Raw genomic sequence first — 24753 nt, 5'->3', positions numbered from 1 at the left:
TTGCAAAAAGTGTCCCACATTACCCGAATTCACCGTATATAATATATGTGCAGAAAACAGGTCATTATTGCAAACAACTTCAGGATGATTCAAGGCTCCTCTGCAGAGTGGTTTATTTCCAATAATGACTCGCTGGCTGTACATTATCCCCACATAGAACACAGTACAGTGTGATATAATGTATATTAACTGACCATACGCAGTAGTGTCCCATAAATATAACGTATATTGTATAAAGTGGTATTTATTGTTAAATTCAGAGGCTGCTGAACAGTTTTAGCGGCGGTTGAACGCGCAGGTGTTGGTGTCCTTGAACAAGCCTCTGTTTCATTTTCAACAACCACAGCCGGGGATTCTGGTGACGTCACCCAGGAAAGTACACAGCAGTCTGCCTCAGTCACGGTGCCGCTGCTGCATCCACCGAAAACAACCGAAAACAACCGGACAGGCGCGCAGTTACATCGAAAAACGGCCCATGACACTGTCATAGAAACACGAAGTAAGTCTCCAAACTCGCTTTGGCAACGGAAACGTTCATTTAAACGCCTCTGAACTGGCGTCGAAACCTTCATTTCCTAATGCTAGTGAGCTGGCGCCGTCTACTTCCCGGAATATATGGGGACTGTCGTTGGTTGGCTAAACTGTTGATGTAGCCGTTAGCTCTCTGTCAGTCAGCCTGCATCAATAAATAAACTGCTTTGTGTTTTTATTTTCTATACCTGCTATCCTTAAATATATATATGTGCTAAATCGACACAAAACGGGGGAGGGGAAACGACATCTATATTGTGCAAGCAGCGATGTAATCTGGCATTAGCTTGGCAGGTGTTCCAGGATGTAGATGCATCCTTGAGTATTATTTAGCTAGTTACTGAAGCAGGAACAGACTGGAGCAGTCATCACCGTCACAGATTCATCCTCGGGTTATATAACCGATTAATTAATAATCAGTAAGTCTCCAAAACATTAGAAAACGGTAAGAAAAGTATGTTAACATATACGAGCCTAATTTAACTTAATCAGAAACCCCAAAATAATACATTTACCATAATGTAAGCCCAATGGAAGCACAAATCCCTCACATTAAAAAGATGGGAGTATCACAATAACAAACAATAGGATAATTAACAAAATAAATGATTATAAAATCAGTTGCTGGAGAATTTTCTGCTGATCAAATAATTGAGGAACTCTCTGAACACCAAAAGATATGTTGTTCTTCATAGAAATAAGAATATTGTTGCCAAAAATAAAGCGTTTGCACTTACCAGATCCTGTTAAAAACATTAAATTCTGCTCCTCAGAGACACTGTGAAGACATGATTGATTCTGCAAAGACCAAAGGTCACGTGACAAATATTCACTGAAAATCTGTTTACACAGAGCAGAGAGGAGAGGACAGGAGAGGCTGTTTACACAGAGCAGAGAGGAGAGGACAGGAGAGGCTGTTTACACAGAGCAGAGAGGAGAGGACAGGAGAGGCTTGAATTCCATTTTGTTCTTATTTAAAATATATATATATATATATATATATATATATCAGAGAAATGGAACTTGAGTTTTTAAGTTTTTTTGTGAAATATGTCCGTTAGAGCCATTTTGGGTTGATTACAAATTATAGTATCGGAATTTGCTTATTTGTTGAGGTCATGTAAATCTTTTCTTTTTCATCTATAAAATAATATGAAATGAATATTCTGAGTAATTCTTTTGTATTTGTTGTAATTGATCAGATGATTGTCAGCTGTGATAGACGGAAGGGACTGAGTCTAAGGCATCGTTACAGTCTTACTGACCTCATGTTAGAATGAGAATTTTTTTTGGTGCTTATATATTAGTGTTATGATTTGGACTGTTTTAACTTTGACTGTTTTAAGAGGTCACAACAATGGCATTCTAACAGTGTTATTCTGTACAAAGACATGTTTGAGTTGTTTCCTCTTCTCGCTGTGATCGATGGTGCTGATTCTACAGAGCTGCAGGACCTGCTTGAGTGACACGATGGAGAAACCTCCTTTCAAGCAGAACCAGAGCTGCGGGGACTGGCACCTGAAAAAGAGTCTGGGAATGGGCGGCTTCGCCCACGTTTACCTGTACCAGCATCATGTGAGTTCAGAGCCCTGACACACAGACACAAAACAAGCCGTTCTCACCTGCTTCCTGTTGGGATTAATAAAGAACTTGTTTTGGCATGTTGTGAAGAAACAAGGGGAGTAGCTATACACTCACTGCTATTTTTGGGTCTGCTTTTATGCACTGAAATAATAATGGTATTTCGGTTTATCTGTTTTGTAGGAAACAGATGAAAAACTAGCTGTGAAAATGTGCCGTCTGGAGCTCACACCAAGAAACAAGGACAGATGGAGCCGAGAAATCCAGATCATGAAAAAGTTAGTTTTTTTTAATACTTTTCCTGCATATTTAATTTATGTTGCACTGATTTAAAGATCTCATAATGACTATGCTTATTCACAGTTATAAAATATCTAAAGGAAGCTGCAGACTTTCAGTGCATGACTGTGCACAATCTGTACAGGCTTCATTAAATAGTAATGCAGTGTTAACTCTTCCTCGTCTCTCACTCAGGTTGAATCACATCAACGTGGTGACAGCCCGAGACGTCCCGGAGGAAATGAGTCCCATAGCCTTAAACGATCTTCCACTGCTGGCCATGGAGTACTGCTCCCGGGGAGACCTGAGGAAGGTGAGGGCTGAGAACATGTTCACACTGAGACAGATACAGGGGAAAATGCATCTTTTTGTTTTTTGGTTTAAGACTTTCAATTTCATCAAGACAATATTTTCCACACTCAGAAAGGTGGAAAAACCTCAAACTAAATCACTTGGCACTTTAGATGGAGGAAACGCTTTTGCAAAACATCTAGATAAACCTGATCAAATATTACTGAAGTCTTTTCTTCAACACCTTGCCTACAGAGTTGAGAAATATGTTTTCACTCTATCTCACCTACATCAGCAGATATAATCCTCTTCTTTTACCTGAAACGGAGAATCCCCAGTAGAAGCAGAACCTCAGCCGTGTGTAATTATGTCGTTATCCAATCCACACTGGCTCCATAAACGGCAGAGCGTCTGTGATGAAACAGAGCGTCTGTGATGGTTCACAACATATTGAAAGCAGAGATTTGTGTGATTTTAAACAGCTGTCTGCAGTTGGACGTCTCTGCCCCTCGGCCGTCTGTCGGCAGCAGCTGGCTAACCTGCTCTCCCCGGGCTGACTGACAGCACAAATTTACTGAACCAAAACAGTTCTCCTGTCGGCTCCATGGGAAGAAATCAACAGTGTTTGAATGTATTGAGTCATTGATTTAGCAGCGAGTGTAACAGGAAGCTCACAGATGGACTTTAAGCCTCGATAAATCAATGTAGATATGGTTAATATGTTCAAAGCACATGAGCAGCGGGGTGATTGTGTGATTTCAACTGCTGTCTATGCAGATTATGCTTCACTAAATGGGACAAAAAAGACTTGAAGCATAAATAAGACTCAGTCAGAGAAAGTGAAAGTGCATCCTGATCATAGTTTAGTTATGCAATCATGGTGCATGACGCAGCAACGAGCCGGTCGGGTTACTGACCTCACTGCCAAAATTGTCTTTGTCTTTAACACTCATCACAAACTGTACAGTGCTTCATATAGAGGTGGGGAGGGGGAATCAATACCGCATAGTATCGGAATGTTTTTGGGGCGATATTATATCAATTCATGGCCGCCAAGTATCAATAGTTAGCGTTCCGAGTGACGGCAAATTTTTGCTGTGTTTTTTTTGTTTCTTTCGGTAGCTGTAGCAGGCTCACTTTTAGGAATATACTAGAGATGCTATATGAAACATATTAATCGTATGAAACTAGCAGATGTAAGGAATCTATAGGCACCATGTGTGTCAGGATATTGTGTCGGGAAGTTGATGAAATAACGCTGCAAAGTTACGATGGTTTTGTTTCATTCAGAAACATTGAGATCAGTGAAGCTTGATGTTTGTGAAAGTATAATCAAATGCTGCAGGTGTTGTTGTCCATACATGTTTAATATCAGTTCAGTTCAGTTCGACTGAATACTTTGTTGGTCAGTCTGTGGGTTTGACTCTCATTGTGGACAAATAAACAGACTGAAGGGAGATGGATACACTGAGAATTTTCTCTGATTGGACAAAACAGTTCTTGATGGAATTTAATTTTATGGACACAAAATGCAGTTAAACAGTTAAATCACAATATATTGTATCAATACTCACCATATCGCAAAATGCTTAAAATCATAAAAATATCGTATCGTATCGTGACTTGTGACGTTATGCTGATTCATACCTCTAATATCATACAAGATACAAACAATGATAGCATAAACATATGTTAGGGCTGCAGCTAACAATAACTTTCTTTATAGATTAATCTGCCATTTATTTTCTAGATTAATGGATAAATCGTTTGATCTGTAATATCTCTGTCCCGGTTTCTGAAAGTCCAAAGTGATGTCTATAAAAGCCTTGTTGTCTAAAGATATTTAGTAGTACGATATAAAATAGAAAACCAGGTCATCTCTGTATTTGAGACAGGGTCCCACAAGTGTTGAACAGTGTTTGGATTTTAAATACACCTGTTGCAACAGCTTGAAATTCAGGTTTTTATACGATGTTGAGTGCATTTTGTGTTTTTCCTTTTAATTTGCCATCCTTCTGTAGAATCCTGTCACAAAACATTGTACATTTGGTTGTTGTTAACACAATATAACTTGATATAATGTGATACAGAAGTGAAATAACCAGTATACTGTATTTACTGTATATAAATATGTCATTTAACACAGCTGTAAGGTGCTGGGAAATCTTGAAAATGTTTGAAAGGGTGTTAAGAAAAAAGCATTTTCTGACGTAAAAAATGACAATTGTTGGATTATCAAAATGGTTGCAGATGAGTTTTTCTGTCTATCAACAATTGATTCGATGACTAATTGTTGTTGCTGTGATGTGATCTTTCCGTCATGTATTGTAGGTTTTGTGCAGATGTGATAGGATTGTTTGTGTGTTTCAGATGCTGAGCAAACCTGAAAACTGCTGCGGGTTGAAAGAGAGTGAAGTTCTCTCATTACTCAACGATGTTGGTGTGTTCAGAGTTTTTCTTTGTGCATCTTCATTCAGAAATGTCTGTTTTTCTTTTCCTATCAGTCAGTTAAACCTCTGTTTTCTGCTGCAGGATCTGGTATCCAGTATCTGCACGAGAACAAGATCATCCACAGAGACCTTAAACCTGAAAACATTGTGCTGCAAGACATCAATGGAAAGGTAAACTTACACTTCTTATGGTTTTGTTCTGTTTGACTTTACATCATGAGGCAACTGTCTGACATCGACTGTTTCTTCTCCTGCAGCTGGTTCACAAAATAATAGACCTGGGCTATGCTAAAGACCTGGACCAGGGCAGTCTGTGCACCTCCTTTGTTGGAACTCTTCAGTATCTGGTAAGCAAATGTAGTTACTTTTTAAACACCTGGTTTCATGCAATCTATGACTCATTACACTCTTAATAATCTATTGTAGTCCTTTAATCTTTCTACTGTTGCAAGTGTAGAAATGCTGCATAACATGGATTAAATGCATCATGTTAAAATGCACTTTTCTTCTCTGCAGGCCCCTGAGCTGTTTGAGAACCAGCCCTACACCGTCACTGTGGACTACTGGAGCTTTGGCACGATGGTGTTTGAATGCAGCTGTGGTTTCCGTCCGTTCCTGCACAACCTGCAGCCCGTGCAGTGGTAAGATGACCTGATAAGCAAAACGTAATGCCATGTACATTCTGTGCAGGAGTGATTTATGCTGCCAGAGAGATAGAAGCACACTGGAGACTGTAGTTTGCTCATAAATCAAAGAGAGGTTGCCTTGGTTCACCTCGTCAGTCTTCAGCAGAGAAGAGACCCGAGGCAAAGATCCTGAGTGACATGAAAGAGACAGGTGCATGCTGGTGTTCTGGAAACAACGGGACGCTTGTTGTTGTAGTTCAGTCTGCTGATTTGGCCGCTCAGTCAGCAGCAGCACAGGGTGTGATACACACACACACACACACACACACACACACATCATCACAGCAATTTAATCACTTTATAACCTGAAAAAGTGCCCGATTGCACAACTTTTGTCAGAAGTTGTTTCCTTATCTGATTCATAACTCAAACAAAAATGTGAACAAAAAGACATAATGTGCATTTCCGTGACTTGCATATAATTATTTCTGATATCCAACATAAATAAACATCCATAAATTACCTTATAAATTATAGTAAAAAAAGGCGTCCTTTCTTACTGCAGAACTTGCCTGAGAATCATTACACTCACTTAATCAAGGGACTTCCTGGTAAAGTAAAGTATTAATAAAATGAAAATGTACAAACAGGAACTGATAATAACTAATTCTGCATACTTTAATGATGCTGGTTGCCAAAATATTTACAGTTCAGCTTCATTATGGCTTAATCACCGGGGCTGTAGTTCCAAAACGATATTAATTCAGCTGAGACATGTATTGTTTGGTGTAATTCGTGCTGAAATAACTTACCTACATGTTCACATAGTTTTGAACTGATAGATTCAAGTCGCTGTTACAACCCGAACACAGAGAAATAATTATGTTTACAAACCTAAATTAGATACAAAAGCAGCACAATTAGTAAGACTGAGGTGAGTACCAGGGTCAAACAGCAGAGGGAGCTACATCACAGAAACCACTTGGCAAAGAAATGAAAACAAAACTTACCACTAGTAATGAAGCTGCCTTTGTTATCATCATTATTCCTGCATTAAAAATACATTGCCTTGTTTCATGAAAAATCCAAAAACCTTCTGTATTATTCAGCTGCATCTCCATACATTAGAATATGATGAAAAGTCTATTTCCAGTAGTTCAAGTCAGATAGCCCCAACCAAGTATTGAGTCATAACGATGACATACTTTTCAGAGGCCAACATTTTCATATTAAACACACTTTTTAAAATTGGTCTTTTGTAATATTCAAAAAATTTTGAGACTCTGAAGTTTAGGTCTACATTAAATGTAAGCCATTATCATTATAATTAGAAGAAATCAAATAAATTAAGACATGAAATGTTTAATTCTGTGTGTAATGGATCTATATAATGTGTTATTTCAGCTTTTTGAATTCAATTGCTGACATAAACAAACTTTTCTATGATATTCTAATTTATTGAGATGCACCTGTAGCTGTGTTTACTTGGTTTGACTTTTTTGCTTTTGATGTGTTACAGAAGATTCAGATAAATAAGACTGATAAGCCTTATGAGAATAATTATTTTTATGGTGTTAACTGCTTTATAACTCAATAAAAACCCAATCACAGGAAGTTATTAATTCAAAAAGCAAATTTCCAACAAAATCACATAACCACATTTTAAATGTTTAAGATCTAAATCTATGCACCATCATCCTAATCTTGTGTCTTGTCGTCTGCAGGGCCAGCAAGGTGAGGAACAAAGGTCCTAAAGACATCATGGCTGTGGAGGAGCAGAACGGCGAGGTCCGGTTCTCCACCCAGCTCCCTTACCCCAACAATCTCAGCAGGTTCGGACCCCGCGGCACTATAAATAAAACCACTTAAAGAGTGTTTGTTCAGGGTGCTGCAATGTTTACTCTGCAGCAGAAATGAAAGTACGCTGTTAGTCAGTGAAAGGAAAGAGAAAACGCTGCAGAGCCACATGCTGCCAGTTTCTCTCCTTGAACACACTTTTTAATCGCTGTTTTCAGGACGCTGCTGGAGCCGATGGTGGCTCTGCTGCAGCTGATGTTGAAGTGGGATCCGTTCCAGAGGGGAGGCAAAGTCAACCCAGACACCAAGAGGCCGCGCTGCTTCGAGGTGCTGGAGCAGATCCTCAGCATGAAGGTGAGTCCCTCTCTGAGTCTTTCTCTCATCGCTGCTTTAAGGCCAATTTGATCATATATAGCACCTTTTAAAAACAACATTTTACAAATTGCTTCGACTGAAAGCAGTTAATTACACGGAGAATGATGCCATAAGACTAGACATTTTAAGATACACAGAAAATAAAAGGCAAAAGGAGTGAAAAAGTGAAGAAGTAAAAGAAGTGATAAGATAGAAAGTATTACATAAAAGCAAGTCTAAAAGTGGGTTTTAAGAAGTGATTTAAAATAATTTATCATCAGGGTTTGTCTTTTTATTTCTACCAGAGCTGCTACAATCTTTGAATTTCTATTCTTAAATGTTAAATGTTGTCTAAACAAAAGAAGCAACACAAGAACTTTGTCTTCAGACATTTGTGTCAATAACTGCCATAATTTTGACATAATAATCATAACCTGATCAGAAACAAGTAAACAAGATTCTAAACCTGACCAAACATTTGATGCCAACTTTCAGTACCTTACAGTTTTTATATTTGATGCAATTAATTTAAAAAGTTTTTACATTAGAAACTTCTTTTATGACATACTTGCTCTAAACATGTATATATATTTTAATAAAATCCTGTTTCAATAATTTCATTTGTCCGATTTAATTTGTTCTAACTTTCTTTATTAAATATAACTCATCAGTTTTGTCAAAAGAAATAATAATTGTGTCCTCAGTTATTCTGTTTATATAAATGTATTTTATGGTGCTGTTAGTCTGCGTACAACAAGCAGGAGAACAAACAGTTTCTGACTGCAGTGAAAATGTTGTTTTAGAAAGGCTTAACTCCAAAAAATATGCATTGAAGCAGAAAATTATTCGATTACAATTATTTTGTATAGAAATGTTCAACAAACTTTGACTTCTAGATTTTGGAGTTATAGTAAATGTTTGGATCTGAAGAGTCAGAAACGATCCTCCACAGCGTCACTGCTGAAGTCAAATTCTACAAATATTATTATAAGTATAATATTAGTTTATAAGCTGTTTATCTGCAGCTGTGCAGAAATTGCAGGTTTAAACAGAATGATAATATGTGTATCAAATCTTTGTATGTAGATTTAGAATTCAAATGTCACAATAATGAAATAAGCTTCAAACTATTCTGTAATATTCCACAACATGTTTGTTCACTCATTGCAGAGGCGATACATTTTGAAAAGAATGTGAGTTTAAGTTCTCTGTGGAGGGCTTGCTGTCTCCAGGGAAACCAAACCTCCCAGTAAAAGATGATCAGAGCTTTGTTTTCCTCCTGTGTGTCTGCAGGTCGTCCACATCCTGAACATGACCACGGCTCAGGTCCACTCCTTCCAGCTCACTCCGGAGGAAAGTCTCCACAGTCTGCAGAAACGCATCGAGGGCGAGACCAAGATTGAAGTGGTGAACCAGGAGCTGCTGCAGGAGACGGGCGTGTCCCTGGACCCCCGGAAGCCTGCAGCCCAGTGTGTCCTGGATGGAGTGGTGAGTCCTGCAGCTTTAGACCTTCATCAGGGGAAATCCTGATGGTTTTAGGGGGTCTGAGACACCAACCATGTCCTGGAAACTAGGGATGGGAATAATTCAACAATGATCGATTAATGGTCGTTAAGAATTTGGTAGATCACATGGAATTTTTAATCGATCTGTGCATTATAAACATTAATATTATCTCTGACTGCATATCAGAAACACGGGCGAGCGTTCAGTTCTGTGGCCGTACGTCAATAAGCCAATGAGCTGAGAATTAAGTTGGATAAAGCTGCAGTTAAAAAACTGAAAGCAATAACAATTATATAACACACAAAAATACACAAGTATTAATTTGAGCAAAACTAGCTTACTGTATCAAACCTTGCTAGCATGAATTACTTGGTTTAATTTTTATCCAAAATTTATTAAAAAACAAAACAAATTTAAATAAACAAGATCACTGTGAAAACTAACCTCATGCCTCTTCGGGGACTGAAACATAAAACATTGACCTCCTTGACATTTTCTTTATAGTTTAATCTCACTGAGTTAGTTTTACGATCGACAGGATCAAGTCTCTTTTCGTCCTTTCAAAATAAAAACGTTTGTTATCAATGCAGGCTTTTGCATAGTAGTGTGTGTGTGTATATATATATATATCTTTTATTTTACCCGTGTATGCATGCAGCGATTAATCAATTAATTGATCGTTAACGTTATAGATAATCAAGTTGCCAGGTTTCTCCCAAACTCCCATCCCTACTGGAAACGTCCCCAAATGGATTCTAGCTTTGTTTTGTTATCCCCTCTTCATGTCTCTGTTGTTTCCTCCTGCTGATAAAGCAAAAACAAAACTATTTTATGTACGATCGTCCCATTGGAACCTTTACAGAGACAGGAATAGGTGTGCAAACACTTGTCCAAGTGCTTAAAAAACTAAAGTGTTGCAGAAACCACAGCGTCTGCAGGCATCCTGGTTTACACACGCTCACCGTATGAGCCCCGAGGGACTCTGAATCAATAAGAAATGCTGTTTTAAGTGACAGGAATGTGTTTGCAGCCTGTGTAAAGTGGTGATTTCCTTCTCCCCTGTGCAGAGAGGCTGGGACAGCTACATCGTCTACCTGTTTGACAAGAGCATCACCAAGTACTCTGGTCCCCTCAGTGCCAGACAGCTGCCCGATAAAGTCAACACTATAGGTGAGTCTGCTGACCATGAGACGGTGAAACTGTTAATGCACCTTCATGCATCGCTTTAGAAACCAGAGCTGCTACGATACTTGAGTTTCAAATGTAAAATGTTCTCTAAAGAAAAGCAGCAACACAAGAACTTTGTCTTTAAGAAATGAGTGTCAAACTGACATCATTTTGGAATATCTATTTACACGATGTGAAATGAGTTAACAAGATTATAAAACCTGACCGAACATTTGATGCCAACTTTCAGTCCCTTGCAGTTTTTATATAGTTAGTGTTTTACTGTTTTAATTACGTTTTTTAGCTTCTGTTGAGGTTTTACTTGTCTGTAGTCCTATTTTATGACATCATCACCTGTTACGGCAATTTTGTGGATTGCACTAATTTAATAGGTGAGCTAAAACACAAAGCACTCAATACTCTGTTCAGCAAGTTTTATTAGCACATCCGTATTCCATACACCGCACAATCCCGAATGGCTCTTTTACAGTACAACAAAGCCCCGTACACTGCTCAACTTATGACTGTTGTATTTCTCAGTGTTGGCTCTTCAGCAAGACTCAATGCAGCCCTATCTTCCTACCTCATACATAACCTAAGGACACAGGTCACTCATTTACACGTTCCCCTCTCACATGGTAATGTTAAGTTCACAGTATGAGTTCCCACAAGGCCTTGCGTCTCGAATATCAAGTAGATCGCCTCCTACTTCTTGTCCCGCCATGACAGGAAGTACAAAATTTCCTTCACACACTCTAAAAATAAAATAAAAAAAATGTCAAACAAAATGGTATGTTTCAATAAAGTGATATGTTCAATTAAATTTGTTAGTCTTCTCTTATTAAACCTACTTTTTTATTGAATATAAAGTCAACACTATAGGTGAGTCTGATGACCATGAGACCGTGAAAGTGTTAATGCTCCTTCATGCATCAGTTTAGATACAATTAACAGATCACATGTTTCACTATTTTACACATTGCCCATCACTCTGTTTCCTGTCTCAGTTAGTAGCAAATGTTCTATTAAAGGTTATAAATCATGAAGACCATCCTTAATGACAACTTGATCCACTAGATGGAAGTATTTTCCTCTCTGTTTTAGCTCTCCTCTGTCTTGTTTTAACTTCTCAGTGCAGGAAGCAAAGACCCAGCTGCCTCTGGTGGTGCTGAAGAAGGTTTGGGGTGAAGCGGTGAGCTACATCTGTGGGCTGAAGGACGACTACAGCCGGCTGTTCCAGGGTCAGAGAGCCGCCATGTGAGTCTCAGGACACTCTGCTGTAATCTGTACGAGTCAGTAAGAGTTCCAGGGTACCAAAACAGAAACAAACAATATAAAAATCCAACTATTTTGGTTTTACTCGTCACACACTTTCAGATTTATTGCAGTTTACAAAGTTTTTATTTAGTTGCTGTTCATGTTAGTTATTTTATTATTAATTTACTGGTTAGCTGTATATTTAGTTTGATCAGAAACTGTTTTAATTACCAAGTAGGATTGCACATACGAGGAATCTGTCTCTTTGGTGCATAATAACATTATCAGAGACATAATAGAAAACATTACGATAGAAAATATAACAAAATAAAGGTACTTGAAGGTATACATTCAAAGTGCTTTACAATACAGATTGCGCTCATCCACCCGTTCACACACACATTCATACTGGTGGCAGAGGCTACCCTAAACGATGCCACCTGCCACCATTGGGAATTCATTCACACACTGATGAACACAGTGTCGGGAGCAATTTGGGGTTCAGTAACTTGCTCAAGGATACTTCGACATGTAGGCCGCCATGGTCAGGGATTGAACCAACAACCCTCCAATCAGTGCACAACCCGTTCTACCAACTGAGCCACAGCCGCTCCTATATGTGTATGTGTACTATTCTGCACGTTTTATATCATCCAGCTCATTTCTATAAATGTAGATATGAGCTATTATCAGCTATTTTTGTTATCATTATATGTGTCCAAACAATAAGTACCTTTAGTTGTACCTTGTTCATTTTAATGCCAGGTAAAACTAAAGGTACTTATTGTTTGGACACATATTATGATAACAACAAAAATAGCTGATAAGAGTTTAATTTAAGAGCTGATATCTACATTTATAGAAATGAGCTGGATGATATAAAACGTGCAGAATAGTGTTTTCATGCTGTTGTTTCTCTGTTTTACGTACTTTAATACACATAATCAAATCAAGTAAGACCATAATAATACATGTAAATAGTAATTTTCCACTCCAGGCTGAGGTAGAGAGAGCATGATGCATTGACGTTACTGTTAACGAGGCCATGAAAATGTTTTTTCACTCTCACATTCATAAGTATGTAATGTGCTTCATGTGACGGAAGTGTCTCTCTTAATGCACAGCCCCCAGGCCTACATGGGAAGTTACCTGTTTCCTAGGAATTTAATATTGGTTTTGTTTTGCCAAAAGTCAGTCTAAGAACACAATGAACATAAACATTGGTTTATTGTGAAATTGTCAGATCGTGTCTTTAATTGAACGTAATTCTTTTTATTTTTTAATTCTAAATAAATAAAACGCTCCTTGTTATTGTTAAATGTAATTCCTTGTCTTCCCTGGTGATGAAGTTCGTGTTGCTGAAGTGATTTTAGGGGAATGATAGCACAATTTGAGTACTTTAATCAAATGTTGAAATCCTGCACAGGGTTCCATTCCTTCAGCTCTTAACTCCTCCAGTTGTTTAGTCTTTTTCCTCTCATTGTGCTTTTCCCTCTGATCCTCTCTAACTCCTGCTTGTCTCCGTCCTCCTCCAGGTTGAGTCTCCTGCGCTACAACACCAACCTGACCAGGTGTAAAAACAGCATGTTCGGCTTCTCTCAGCAGCTGAAGGCCAAGCTGGACTTCTTCAAGAGCAGCATCCAGTACGACCTGGAGAAGTACAGCGACCAGATGCACTACGGCATATGTGAGTGTTCACTGGCAGCTCGGTGCTTCAATGTGATCCTCAGGATGCATCGATATTCTCTGTACCAACTGCTGCTGACCTCAGAAAATAAGATGATATCTACCAATGGCAGTGGCCGATTTTTATCTGAGTCGCATGAATTTTGCGTGGTGTCACATTATGTTGTTTGGGTTATTTGCTGTTGGGCTTGCTGCTGGCTGGACTCGACTCTAGCATGACATAAAGAGGGCGAGGGGGTGTGCTCATATATGGTTTATAAACAAGTAATAGTGAAAGGAAAAAGTTGGTTTGTTTGTGAGTATTACATCAAAGATCAGTGATAAGGACGCTGTATTCTATTTGTATCTTATCGACTTGAGATTTACATTTAATTACAATTTATGTTCCACAAAAAAAATGTATTGGGCTAATTGAATAGATAGTTTTATAGCAGGCTAAAGGGGGTAAAATGTATCTTTTTCATGTGAAAGGAGGTTATATTAAAGTGTTTTTTCACAGATGTGTGTCATTGCTCAGTCAAAGATAGTGAAATGAAGAGCTGAATGACTTTAAAACTGTTCAGTTATTTTACTATTGTGAAGATTAATTTGTTTTTCTGGCACAAAAGAGGGAATAAATACAAACAATAAAGACAGTGGCATTGGCTATCAGACAACATATCTTAAACATCAGTATCAGCCCAGAGTTCTGGTGCATCACATGGAGAATATTTGCACATGGAAATATGTGTCAGATGTTTGTTGTGATGATGGTTGTTTGTTTGTTTGTTTAAAGCCTCTGAAAAGATGCTGAAAGCCTGGCAGGAAAACGAGGAGCGAGCTGCTGCGTTTGCTCAGGTAATGCATGATTTAAAATGAACAATTCAGTGTCCTGTAATGTTTCTCTGTTTACATCCTTATTCGTTATTCCCGGTTTGTCCTGCAGGTGGCGGAGGTGAGCCACCTGGACGATGAGATCATGGCTCTGCACTCCGAGATTGTGGAGCTGCAGAGGAGTCCGTATGCCCGACGCCAGGGAGACAAGATGGAGCAACTGTGAGTGTTGCTGTGATCAGATATCTGAAGCCTGCAGGTTCTGCATAATAATGTGTCTTAATGAACTGATGAGGATTTTTGCGACCACCTAAGTTTTTATCGAGCAGCTTTTATCAGGTTACAAAAGAACCCTTTACACAGAAAATATTTAATTTTGCAGGAAAACAGAATCATGTATAGTATTGACCTCTTGTACTCACTTTATTAACAACCTTTTAAAAACTTCTGATAAATGAATATTTGAGTGTTACAGCACAGACAGGAAGGAGAAGGACAGAGTGAAGGGGGATAGCATGCAACAAAAGTCTCCTAACTGGAATCAAACTGAGGTTTTTGTAACTACTCCTCAAAAATGTAACTACATGTAATGAAGAGAAACCATTTGGACCACAGGAACTGTGATTGGTCAGTTACGTCTCTGAGGCCAGTGGAAAAACACATATTTAGCAAAGTTGACTCCACTGCACACCCCCGTGCCCTCTGAAGGCCAAAGATGCATGTAAATCATAGGAAGAAACTGTAAAAACAGGCATGATTGACCAGAAATTCACCTTTCGCCACTCTGTGTATCACGTGTGGAAAAAAAGTTGTGATATTTCTTCAAAACATCACCAAAAATAAACCCTTTGCACAAATCGGATGCTGTACAAAGAATTAAAGTGAAAAGTTTTGCGCATGTTAGTTCCACTTTTTGTTTTTTAGTGTAATTTATAGCATTTTAAGTCTGCACAAAGAACATTTTGGAGTTATTCCCACTTCTAACCATGATTGTGCTCATTCTGTAGAGGTACAGGACCACCCTGGCACACAGCTTGGGGTTGAGATGGTTAAAATCACATAAATATGCACAGAATACTCTCATATTGAGTCATGAAGCAGGACAGAGTCATTTTTATTGTCAATTCTTCACATGTAGCAGACATACAAAGGACTCGAAATCAGGTTTCTCGCCCACGGTGAAGACAAGACATTTCTGACACTAAAGTAGATAATAAATAAAGTGCACAGTAGATGAAGACATTTAAATAAACAATAAGAGAATAGGAGGTCATGGTGTAAATGTAAGACGGAGCAGCAAAATTATATATAAGTTAACAGTTGTAATAGTGCAAGACATTCCGTATCAGCAGCAGAAGTTTTCTGTTGGACAGAAGTATGCATCTGGCACCTGGAACACAAAGTAAGAATCAAATTAGAAACACTGAGGGATAAATAATTAAAGCATGATACGATATGTCCTTCTAGTGTTGCAACAGGTGAAATCCAGAACTACCACACACGTATCTGTGTCAAAACTCAAGTTTTTGATCCAATATGTCACTCAGAAAGGTTTTATAGTGTGTAGGACAGTTGTAGAGAGGAACTGAATGCGTTAAATATCTTAAGCAAGCACATTAAGTAGTCTGAAATATTCTTTTCACGCAATTGTTTCTCTGTTTTACCTACTTAGTTATGTGTACGTAAAACAGTGTGTACACATAACTAAAATAATAACAATCAAAATAAAATAATACCATAATGATACATGTAAATAGTAATTTTCCACTCCAGGTTGAGATTGGAAGAGCATGATGCATTGACGTTACTGTAAACAAGGCCATGAAAATGGATTTTCTCTCTTACAGTCATAAGTATGTGATGTGCTCCATGTGTCTGTCTTAATGCACAGCCCCCAGGCCTGCATGGGAAGTTTCCTGTTTCCTAGGAATTTAATATTGGAGAACCGTCTCTCTGTGCGTCTGTAGAATCAGTGAGCTGCCTCTCTTCCATGTGGCGAACAGACGAGACAGCGACTGCATTCTAAACATGTTGCATCAGACCACAGAATAAACCGCTGTTGGCTCATATTGCCACAGAGGATTACAGCTGTATAAATGTTATGAGGGTTACACGTCACTCATGTAAATATTTAATTCATTTCATTGCAGAGAGGAAAAGGCGATTGAGCTCTACAAGCAGCTGAAGATGAAATGCAAAAGTAAGATTCATTGTCACTCAAAATGTTATGTGACGATGTGACCATTTTTCTTAAGTAGAAATGAGAGTAATCCATTCATGAATGTGTTGTGCGTTAGCTCCTGAGCCTGATGTGAGCAGCGACAGCTCTGAGATGGTGAAAGCAATCATCCAGACTGTGCAGAACCAAGACAAAGTCCTCAAAGACCTGTACACCCACCTCAGGTACCACTCCAGCTCTCTTTAAAGACATGCAGAGTTTTATTCTACACACCTGAACTCTCTGATTCCCCAGCCTGGAAACACAGGACTAATGCTGTACGTTAACATGTCAACAGTAAGATCCTCATCAGCAAACAGAAGATTATCGACCTGTTTCCACGGATTGAGAAAACTCTGGAGAGCATCAAGGACGCAGACAACACGGTGATGCAGATGCAGATCAAACGGCAGAGAGAGTTCTGGCACTTACTGAAGATTGCCTGCGTAAGTTGCTCTGCATTCTTTAGCTCTTTGTTTATTTAGTGTGGTGGAAAGTGTGTGGGTTTATGAGTATCGGCCATCAGGAATTATCTCTCTCTCTCTCTCTCTCTCTCTCTGTCTCTCTCTCTCTCTCTCTCTCTCTGTCTCTCTCTCTCTCTCTGTCTCTCTCTCTGTCTCTCCAGGCTCAGAACTCGTCACGAAACTCGATAGCAGCGAGTCCCGAGTCGTCCAACCTGCTGCAGGTTTCTCAGTGGTCCCAGTCGGCTCAGCCTGTCAGCTCCCCTCACCCCCTCACCTCCCTGCCAGGGCCCAACGACAGGTAACCCATCCATCCATCCGTCCATTCTTTTATTCGTTCGTCCATCCATCCATCCATCCATTCTTTTATTCATCTGTTCATTCATCCATCCATCCATCCATCCATTCTTTTTTTATCCATCCATCCACCATCCACCCATCCATCCACCTATCAACCATCCATCCATCCACCCATTATTTTATTCATTCATCCATCCAACCATCCATCCATTCTTTTTTTCATTCATTCATCCACCCACCCATTAATCCATCCATCCGCATCCATCCACCCATCCATCCATCCGCATCCATCCACCCATCCATCCATCCACCTATCAACCCATCCACCCATCCATCCATCCATCCACCTATCAACCCATCCATCCACCCATTATTTTATTCATTCATCCATCCAACCATCCATCCATTTTTTTTTTCATTCATTCATCCACCCACCCACCCATTAATCCATCCATCATCTATCCATCCATCCGCATCCATCCACCCATCCATCCATCCACTTATCAACTGGTCCATCCATCCACCCATCCATCCATCCACCTATCAACCCATCCATCCACCCATCCATCCACCTATCAACCCATCCATCCATCCATATATCCATCCATCCATCCACCCACCCATCCATCCATAAATAACAGACTGCATAAATGTTCTCTCCATTCAGGTACTTGAAGTATTCAGATAAAGCTCATTTAAGCTGAAATAAGAAACATTGAGTGTGTGAACATGTTTGTATGAAGCAGGATTGTTAACATTGTTGCATATTTTGGGTGCCAGAAACCAGCTGTAACACCAGAAACAACACTGACATTTCATTTTGAGTTAGAAAACAGTTTTCACATCCAGTAGAGACGGAGCAGCATCAGTGTAAAGTGCTCTGTTACCCTCTGGATGTGTGTGAAAGGTGTTTGTTGTGTGGAGGAACAAGACGGCTGGTGCTACTGTTGTTTATATCGAGCAGAAGTCTCAGTTGAGTTTTGGAATTTTCACTTTTAGCTGGAGGTATTGATTGCATTCATTTGGATTCATGTTTTGAATTCAAGCTCAATTTTCTCTCTTTTTTTTATAGCTCTATTTTTTGTCTCCACCAACTCCTGATGGAAATGTGTTTCTTTAGCTGCTAAATGTTCCTCTGTGTTCACCAGCGAGTCTCAAACTGTGTCTTACTGCTGTCTGATGGTATACACAGGGTTCATCAGAGCTTTATTTGGTTGAAAACAGAACTTTAACAGCAGTGAGACTGAAGTTGCTGTAAAACCAAAACAAAGTGCTTAAAGTCACTATAGAGCTGAAGAGAACTACAGAGTGGGATCATTATCTGTGGGTTTGTCACTGCAGGAGACATTAGTCGTGTTTCTCTAAACATTTTGAAGATTCTTAAGAGCTTCATGGAAAACACCAAAATTATATAAAACTGTGCATAACAGTTTTTACACTGGCTTGAGGCTCAGTGAATGCTCTAAACAGGAGATGGAAATAATCTGAATAAGTTCTGATGTAGCGAATATTTAAGTCACATGACTGATCAGCTGTTTCCTCTGACATGAAAGAACTTTTAGAAGTATAATCTAATTCCTGAAGACTTCTCTCCATTTTACATCTACAGCAACACATTACACTGCCACCTGCTGACCAAAGTACATTACTGCAGCTTTGTGTATTGGCTCTGACCCAGCTGATGGAAACTCACTAATTCACATTTTCTTTAATGGACGTTTAATTGAAACATGGCTACTTTTTCCACTAAGATGAAACTGGTTCCACATTTCCACCAAAAATAAATTGGTTTTAAACTCACAGATGACTGCCAGCAAACTGATTTAAAGTTTTCGATCGTCAGGCAGCAGCAGGGAGGATTTAAGGGTATGTAGGGTATGTTGTCAAGTCAGTTTTCTTTACAGAGCCCAAATATTTACTCAGTAAATCACAGATTTACCTCAGAGGTCTCTACTAAATTAGAGTATTCCGTAGAGAGAAAAAGTATTCCGTAGAGAAAAGTAATAGCACATCGATGCCGATCAAACCGCACGTTTTGATATATAATTTGTCGAGTAGCGGGACAATATTGTGTCCGGAAGAGGAATAAGAAAAAATCCACAGTATAACAATAGTGCGTTTGCATAACTGTAGGGGCCAGTGCTCGATGCGATTGCCCTGTGGCTCTAATGAAGAATATAAATCTGGGGTGTGAACGGATTGAACCTGAACCCCATGACCTCCTCTGGTTGTTATGTAAAGATTTTTCTGAATATCCTTCTTTCTTGTTTCATAAAAGTGAGACAGACCTCGGGGTTGTCGCATGTCGTTTAAGTGTTCATGCTACAGTCATGTGTGTGTGCAGCCATGCAGGGTTCTGTGGGTCAGTGTGTGTTCTCCCTGTGGCGTTTCTCCTGCAGCTGTTGCATACTAAACGTATTGTCTGGTGCTGAAACGAGCCTCTGTGTGTGTTTTCTCAGTGATGCTGCGCCGCGGCTGCTGCAGGAAAACCAGAAGTACCTCAGTCAGCTGACCAGCCTGATGCAGGAGGCTGCTGACGAGCAGAGCAAGAGCATCGTGGTGAGTTCACCCTGACCCTGACCTCTTAATGCTCGGCTTCAGAGAACAGTCACATGAAGTAATCTGAAGGAACTGAGACCAACAAGAATCGTGAGAATGTGTTTAATCAGTCAGGGAATTTCTCGGATATCTGTCGGATACATTCCAGTAAATGAAGCATAAAATATATAAAATCTCTATTAAAATATTCTGTAATGTGTACTTTTTATACATGCTGTTATTATAGTGAAATGGAGCTAAAGAAAGAAAGAAAATTCAGTGTCCAAACAAATAAACCAATTCAGCTTCTTCTGATACCTAAATCATCCATAATTGGCAATAATACTAAATAATAATAATAATAATAAACTATGATAATATAATAATATAAACCACAATTACAAGCCATAATGTCCTTTTACTGATATGTCATCAGTGCTGTTTTCAGCCCACTGTGACTGAATTAATTGAGCAGAAACTCTTAATTCTTATCATATAATATCAGTGTCTCTCTAAGGTTTTATTAGTGTGGTGATATTTAACAGTCAGGTCATTCAAACAGTTTTATAAGGAGTTTTTTTTAATCATTTTAGAGCACATGCTTTCTGATTCTGTGCACATTGATGCAGGAAAATAATAATACAAAGTTGTTTAAAAGTTGTGTTTATTTACGCTGATGTCAGACATGTTTACCCTCTGGACTCATTGCAAAACATTTTCCTCTTTGTGTCCTTGAGTTTCACTGCAATATATAAAATCTATACAAATCTATAAGTCCTGCAGCTCTGTGGAATCAGCACAATCATGGCTAGAAGTGGGAACAACTCAAACATGTCTTTGTGTAGAAAATGACAAATGTCACAAAAATGTCACAAAACGACCAAATAGAGGCATCAAATTACCCAAAAAAAAGACACAAAATCACCAAAAAGAGACATTAAATTACTAAAAGAAGACAACATTATTTAAAAAAAAAGACATAACAGGACTAGAAAAGGACATAAAATGATCGAAAAAGACACAAAATGTTTTATTGATGTATTGAACCATGACTTCCATGAAACCCCAACTAGATGTTCATGGTGGTGTTTTTTTTACTCTTTTTACAATGTCCTTGTGTTTTACTGCAACATACAAAATCTATATAAATCTATATAAAGTCCTGCAGCTCTGTGGAATCAGAACAACTGAAACGTGTCTTTGTGCAGAATGACAGAAATCAGAAATAATAGGCAAAAATTAAGTTGAATTTCTTTGATAATTAGTTTTGCAAAAAAACTGGTTTAAAATGAAATCACTTGATTATCTTTCCTGAGGGAAATAATTAATTTATTCATGGATTATCGGAAAAATTAAACACAATATAACTTCTGTTTTTAGAGTTTTTCCGAGCTGCAGGCAAGTTCAGTGGTTCAGACGGTTAAATCCTTTGAGAGGAGATGTGACTTCATGTTTACGTTCGAGCAACAGAAAGAATCCAAATTAGCTTCAATTATACAGTTAGGATCAGCAGATAGGAAGTTCATAAATTCCTTTTTGAGAAAGATTGATGTAGTGATGAAGAAATAACAACAACAACAACACTACTTTTAGCTGACGTAGTTGTTGATTTCTTGATTTTCTTGTACTTTTAGCATTTTTCGAGTCATAGACCACCATGTGTTGTAATATTATCTGTGTCTGTTTTGTTTTGACTTGTTTTTCTTTGTTTGTGCTGCTGTTCTGTCTCAGCCAGGATGCCCTTGAAAAAGAGATTTTTAATCAATTCAGTTTCAATTCAATAAGGCTTTATTGGCACGATATAATATGTGTGTTCAATATTATGTAGAGGAGTGAATGTGTGCATTTTATTCTCAGACAGCTGTTGCAGGTTAATCTGGGGAGTTGCTTCTTTTTTATGCATTTCTTTTTTTCTATTTTAGATTTTTATTGTTTTATTTCTGCTGTATCCTCTGAGCTTTTAACCACTGCTGGTTTCTCCTCCCTACAGGACCAGGACTGGAGCTGGACCAAATATGAAACTTTAAACACAAAATTAAAAAAGAGAAATGCATAAAGCTGCGTCCCTTCACCGCCTGAGCTCTTTAACACTAAAGACTGAGAGCTGCTAACGTGTTTTACCTTCGTCCAGCGGGACACGGACTCAGATCGTCTCTGTACAGACTCGGCGGCGGCCGCAGTCGCTGCTGTCGTCTCTCGTGGTGGAAAGTTTGATGAATATTCTTGTTTTTATATGAGGAAACAACGAAGCTGTGTCACTCTACTTACTTTCCTTTTCCTGCAAAGTACACATCATAATCATTTTTACTGCAAAAATTAAGCAAACTGTAGCACCAGATCTGAGGGCTGGAGGTGGATTCGTGTTGGACAGAAACATGGGAGCAAGTTCAGCCGTGTGACATCAGAGGGGAACAGGAAGTGGTGGCGGTGGCAGCGGCGGGGTGGAGGGTTGGAGGGTCGGAGAGGAAATCACAATCAAGCAAACAGCACTTTGATCCCACGTGTCTCTGCAGAGAGGACACGTCTCCACAGCCACTGGTAATGTGTATATCACAGTCTGGGGTTCAGAGTCTATTAAATGTTATTTTGAGTTAATTTTTTAAGAATAAAGTGTTATTATATATCATAGGCAGAGGTCTTTGTCCCGATGTGTGTGTGACAGACGTGGCTGGCCATCATGTTTCTATACTGTCGATACTTATATCTGTTTTTATCTGTCCGCCAAATACAGAAGGGTTTGTTTGTTTAATCTCACTGGACGGGTCATACTGCGATCATGTCAGACAGAGCACAAACGATCACATAATACCTACAAATATAGTGCAGAAATAGAACATATATATATGCAGAGAACAACCTTCAACAAAATCGACCGAAAAAAATGTGCATGAATGAAGATATATACAGTCATGGAAAAAATTATTAGACCACCCTTTTTCTTCAATTTCTTGTTCCTTTTTATGCCTGGTACAACTAAAGGTACATTTGTTTGGACAAATATAATGAAAACAACAAAAATAGATAAGAGTTTAGTTTAAGAGCTGATATCTAGACATTTTCCATGGTTTTCTTGATAATAACCAACATCATTAACATGACTGTATATACACTGTGGATGAAGACAGCAGATAAATGTATTTTAGACACCTTAAAAATCTATATTAGTTTAGGCTAGATGGCTATATTTTGATTATTTTCACTGCTTTACCTTCCTGTTAGACGTCCTATTAAAGCCACCAGAGTCCATTGGAAAAAACACTAATACCTCACAGAACAAAGGAGTTGCTGCTCTCCAGCTGCCTCGATCTGTTAGTTTGTTTGTGTTATTGTGTGACTTTGGTAAATCAGAACTAGACATTTAAAACAACAAAGTCGTACAACAACAGAAACAAACTAACAGTTTGAGGCAGCAGTAGAACTGCAACTCTTGTGTTCTGTGGGGTAAAATTACTGTTTTTTCCAATGGACTCTTCTGGTGGCTTTGAGGGAACAAATAACGGTTTTAGTTCCCGGTCAGTAAGGGCTGTCTGACAGCAAAGTAAAGTGGTGAAACTTTACTAAATAGGGTTTTTTTTTAATGTCTCAAACACATTTAGTTGCAGCAAGACTTTCTCTGAAAGAGTTTATGGAGTTAAAGATGAAGTGAAGCTAATTCTGCTGTCATGTTTTATTAAACCATTACATTAGAAGATGACCTGCTAACAGAAGCTCCAGTCAAATCTAAAACGTGTTTAAAAAAACATGACGTAAAACATGACTTTTCTGCCTGTTTCATGTGTTAATGTGAGGAAGTTCGTCAGTTAAAGTCACAGTTAATTAACAAAGTTTTTCTTCATCACTCCGTCACACTTTGTTTTATCAAAACATAAAGCAGCAGGTTTTTTATAGATTTTTTCCATACCAGATGTTTTTGTGCACAAATTGAAATGTGTATAAAACATCTGGACAGAAACGCAATTAATGAATCAGTTTGTGAAGTTAGTTAGTTGTGAAGTTAAGCATAAATACAGAAACACTGTGAGTAATTGCTGCTTTTCTTCTTGTGTTTTATGACAATAAACTGAAAATTTAGTGAATTTGGACAAATAAGCATTTGTTAAGACATTTTCTCGGCCTCGGGGGAATTATAATATTAAGCACATTTCACTTTTTTCTGACATCTGAGAAAAAAACAAATCACTTAATTAAGAAAATGTTAAACAGATTAATCAGTTATAGTCAATCAACAACTATTCAGTGGTGATTTACTTTGTGAATGAAAATGTCAAAAAATAGTTTAAAAAAGAACAAATAACACTGTTGATAGTTACCACATATTCAGATCACTCCAATTATCCAGCCAACAGTCTGAAACCTAAAAGATACAACTTGTAATCATAAAAAAAATAAAGAACAGGGAAATAAACACATCTGAGAAGCTGTAACCAGAGAATATTTTGCTATTATACAGTTTTATTATTTTTTATAATAAAACGTATTATTTTTAATAATAAAACTGTAAAAATGTAAATTATTTTCTGGTTCCACCTTCTAAAATGTGATTATTTGCGTTTTTCTTTGTGTTAAATAACTGTAAACTGTAAATCTTCAGGTTTCTGACATGATCGCAGCGTCTCGGCTCCGTCAGCTGATTGATTATTGATTATTGATCGGCAGTGAAACGAGACGATGTTAAAGGTTGAATGTATCAGCTGGAGAGAAGAAACCCTCTGAGTTGTATTTATGAAGTTGAAGTGCAATGGAAAAAGATATTTTTTGTATTTAAGTAACTCGGATTTGTCGTTTTTTTTTTCTTTACATTTAAGTATTTTTGTTTCCATCTGATGGTTTAAATTTTAGAAATGTCTGTACAAAGATCAAATGTTGCCTGGTAATAAAATAAAATGACTTTGGCATGA

At 38.3% G+C, this 24753-nt stretch overlaps 1 protein-coding gene across 1 annotated transcript; it reads left to right on the top strand.

Annotated features, from left to right (window-relative positions):
- The first annotated feature begins 354 nt into the window (after positions 1-354).
- LOC131959569 (inhibitor of nuclear factor kappa-B kinase subunit alpha-like) lies at positions 355-24753 on the top strand. Its single transcript, XM_059324775.1, has 22 exons — positions 355-499; positions 1975-2106; positions 2296-2390; positions 2587-2704; positions 5053-5122; positions 5215-5303; positions 5390-5479; positions 5649-5773; positions 7483-7590; positions 7774-7909; positions 9203-9397; positions 10483-10585; positions 11716-11839; positions 13375-13526; positions 14301-14362; positions 14451-14560; positions 16489-16538; positions 16636-16741; positions 16855-17002; positions 17182-17318; positions 19777-19876; positions 21846-24753. Exons 2-22 carry the CDS (start codon positions 2002-2004, stop codon positions 21909-21911), a joined length of 2289 nt encoding a protein of 762 aa, XP_059180758.1. The 5' UTR covers positions 355-499; positions 1975-2001; the 3' UTR covers positions 21912-24753.

Source organism: Centropristis striata, chromosome 21 (assembly GCF_030273125.1).
Source record: "Centropristis striata isolate RG_2023a ecotype Rhode Island chromosome 21, C.striata_1.0, whole genome shotgun sequence".
NCBI lineage: Eukaryota > Metazoa > Chordata > Actinopteri > Perciformes > Serranidae > Centropristis > Centropristis striata.
The sequence above is the reverse complement of the archived record's forward strand: the minus strand, read 5'-3'. Positions and strand labels throughout refer to the sequence as shown.

Excerpts from the sequence above, each read along its gene's own strand:
- LOC131959569 (XM_059324775.1), top strand. The coding sequence starts at position 2,002 with ATGGAGAAACCTCCTTTCAAGCAGAACCAGAGCTGCGGGGACTGGCAC. Across the intron at positions 2,107-2,295 it reads TTTACCTGTACCAGCATCAT|GAAACAGATGAAAAACTAGC; the intron begins GTGAGTTCAGAG and ends TCTGTTTTGTAG. Across the intron at positions 14,363-14,450 it reads GAGCTGCTGCGTTTGCTCAG|GTGGCGGAGGTGAGCCACCT; the intron begins GTAATGCATGAT and ends TTTGTCCTGCAG.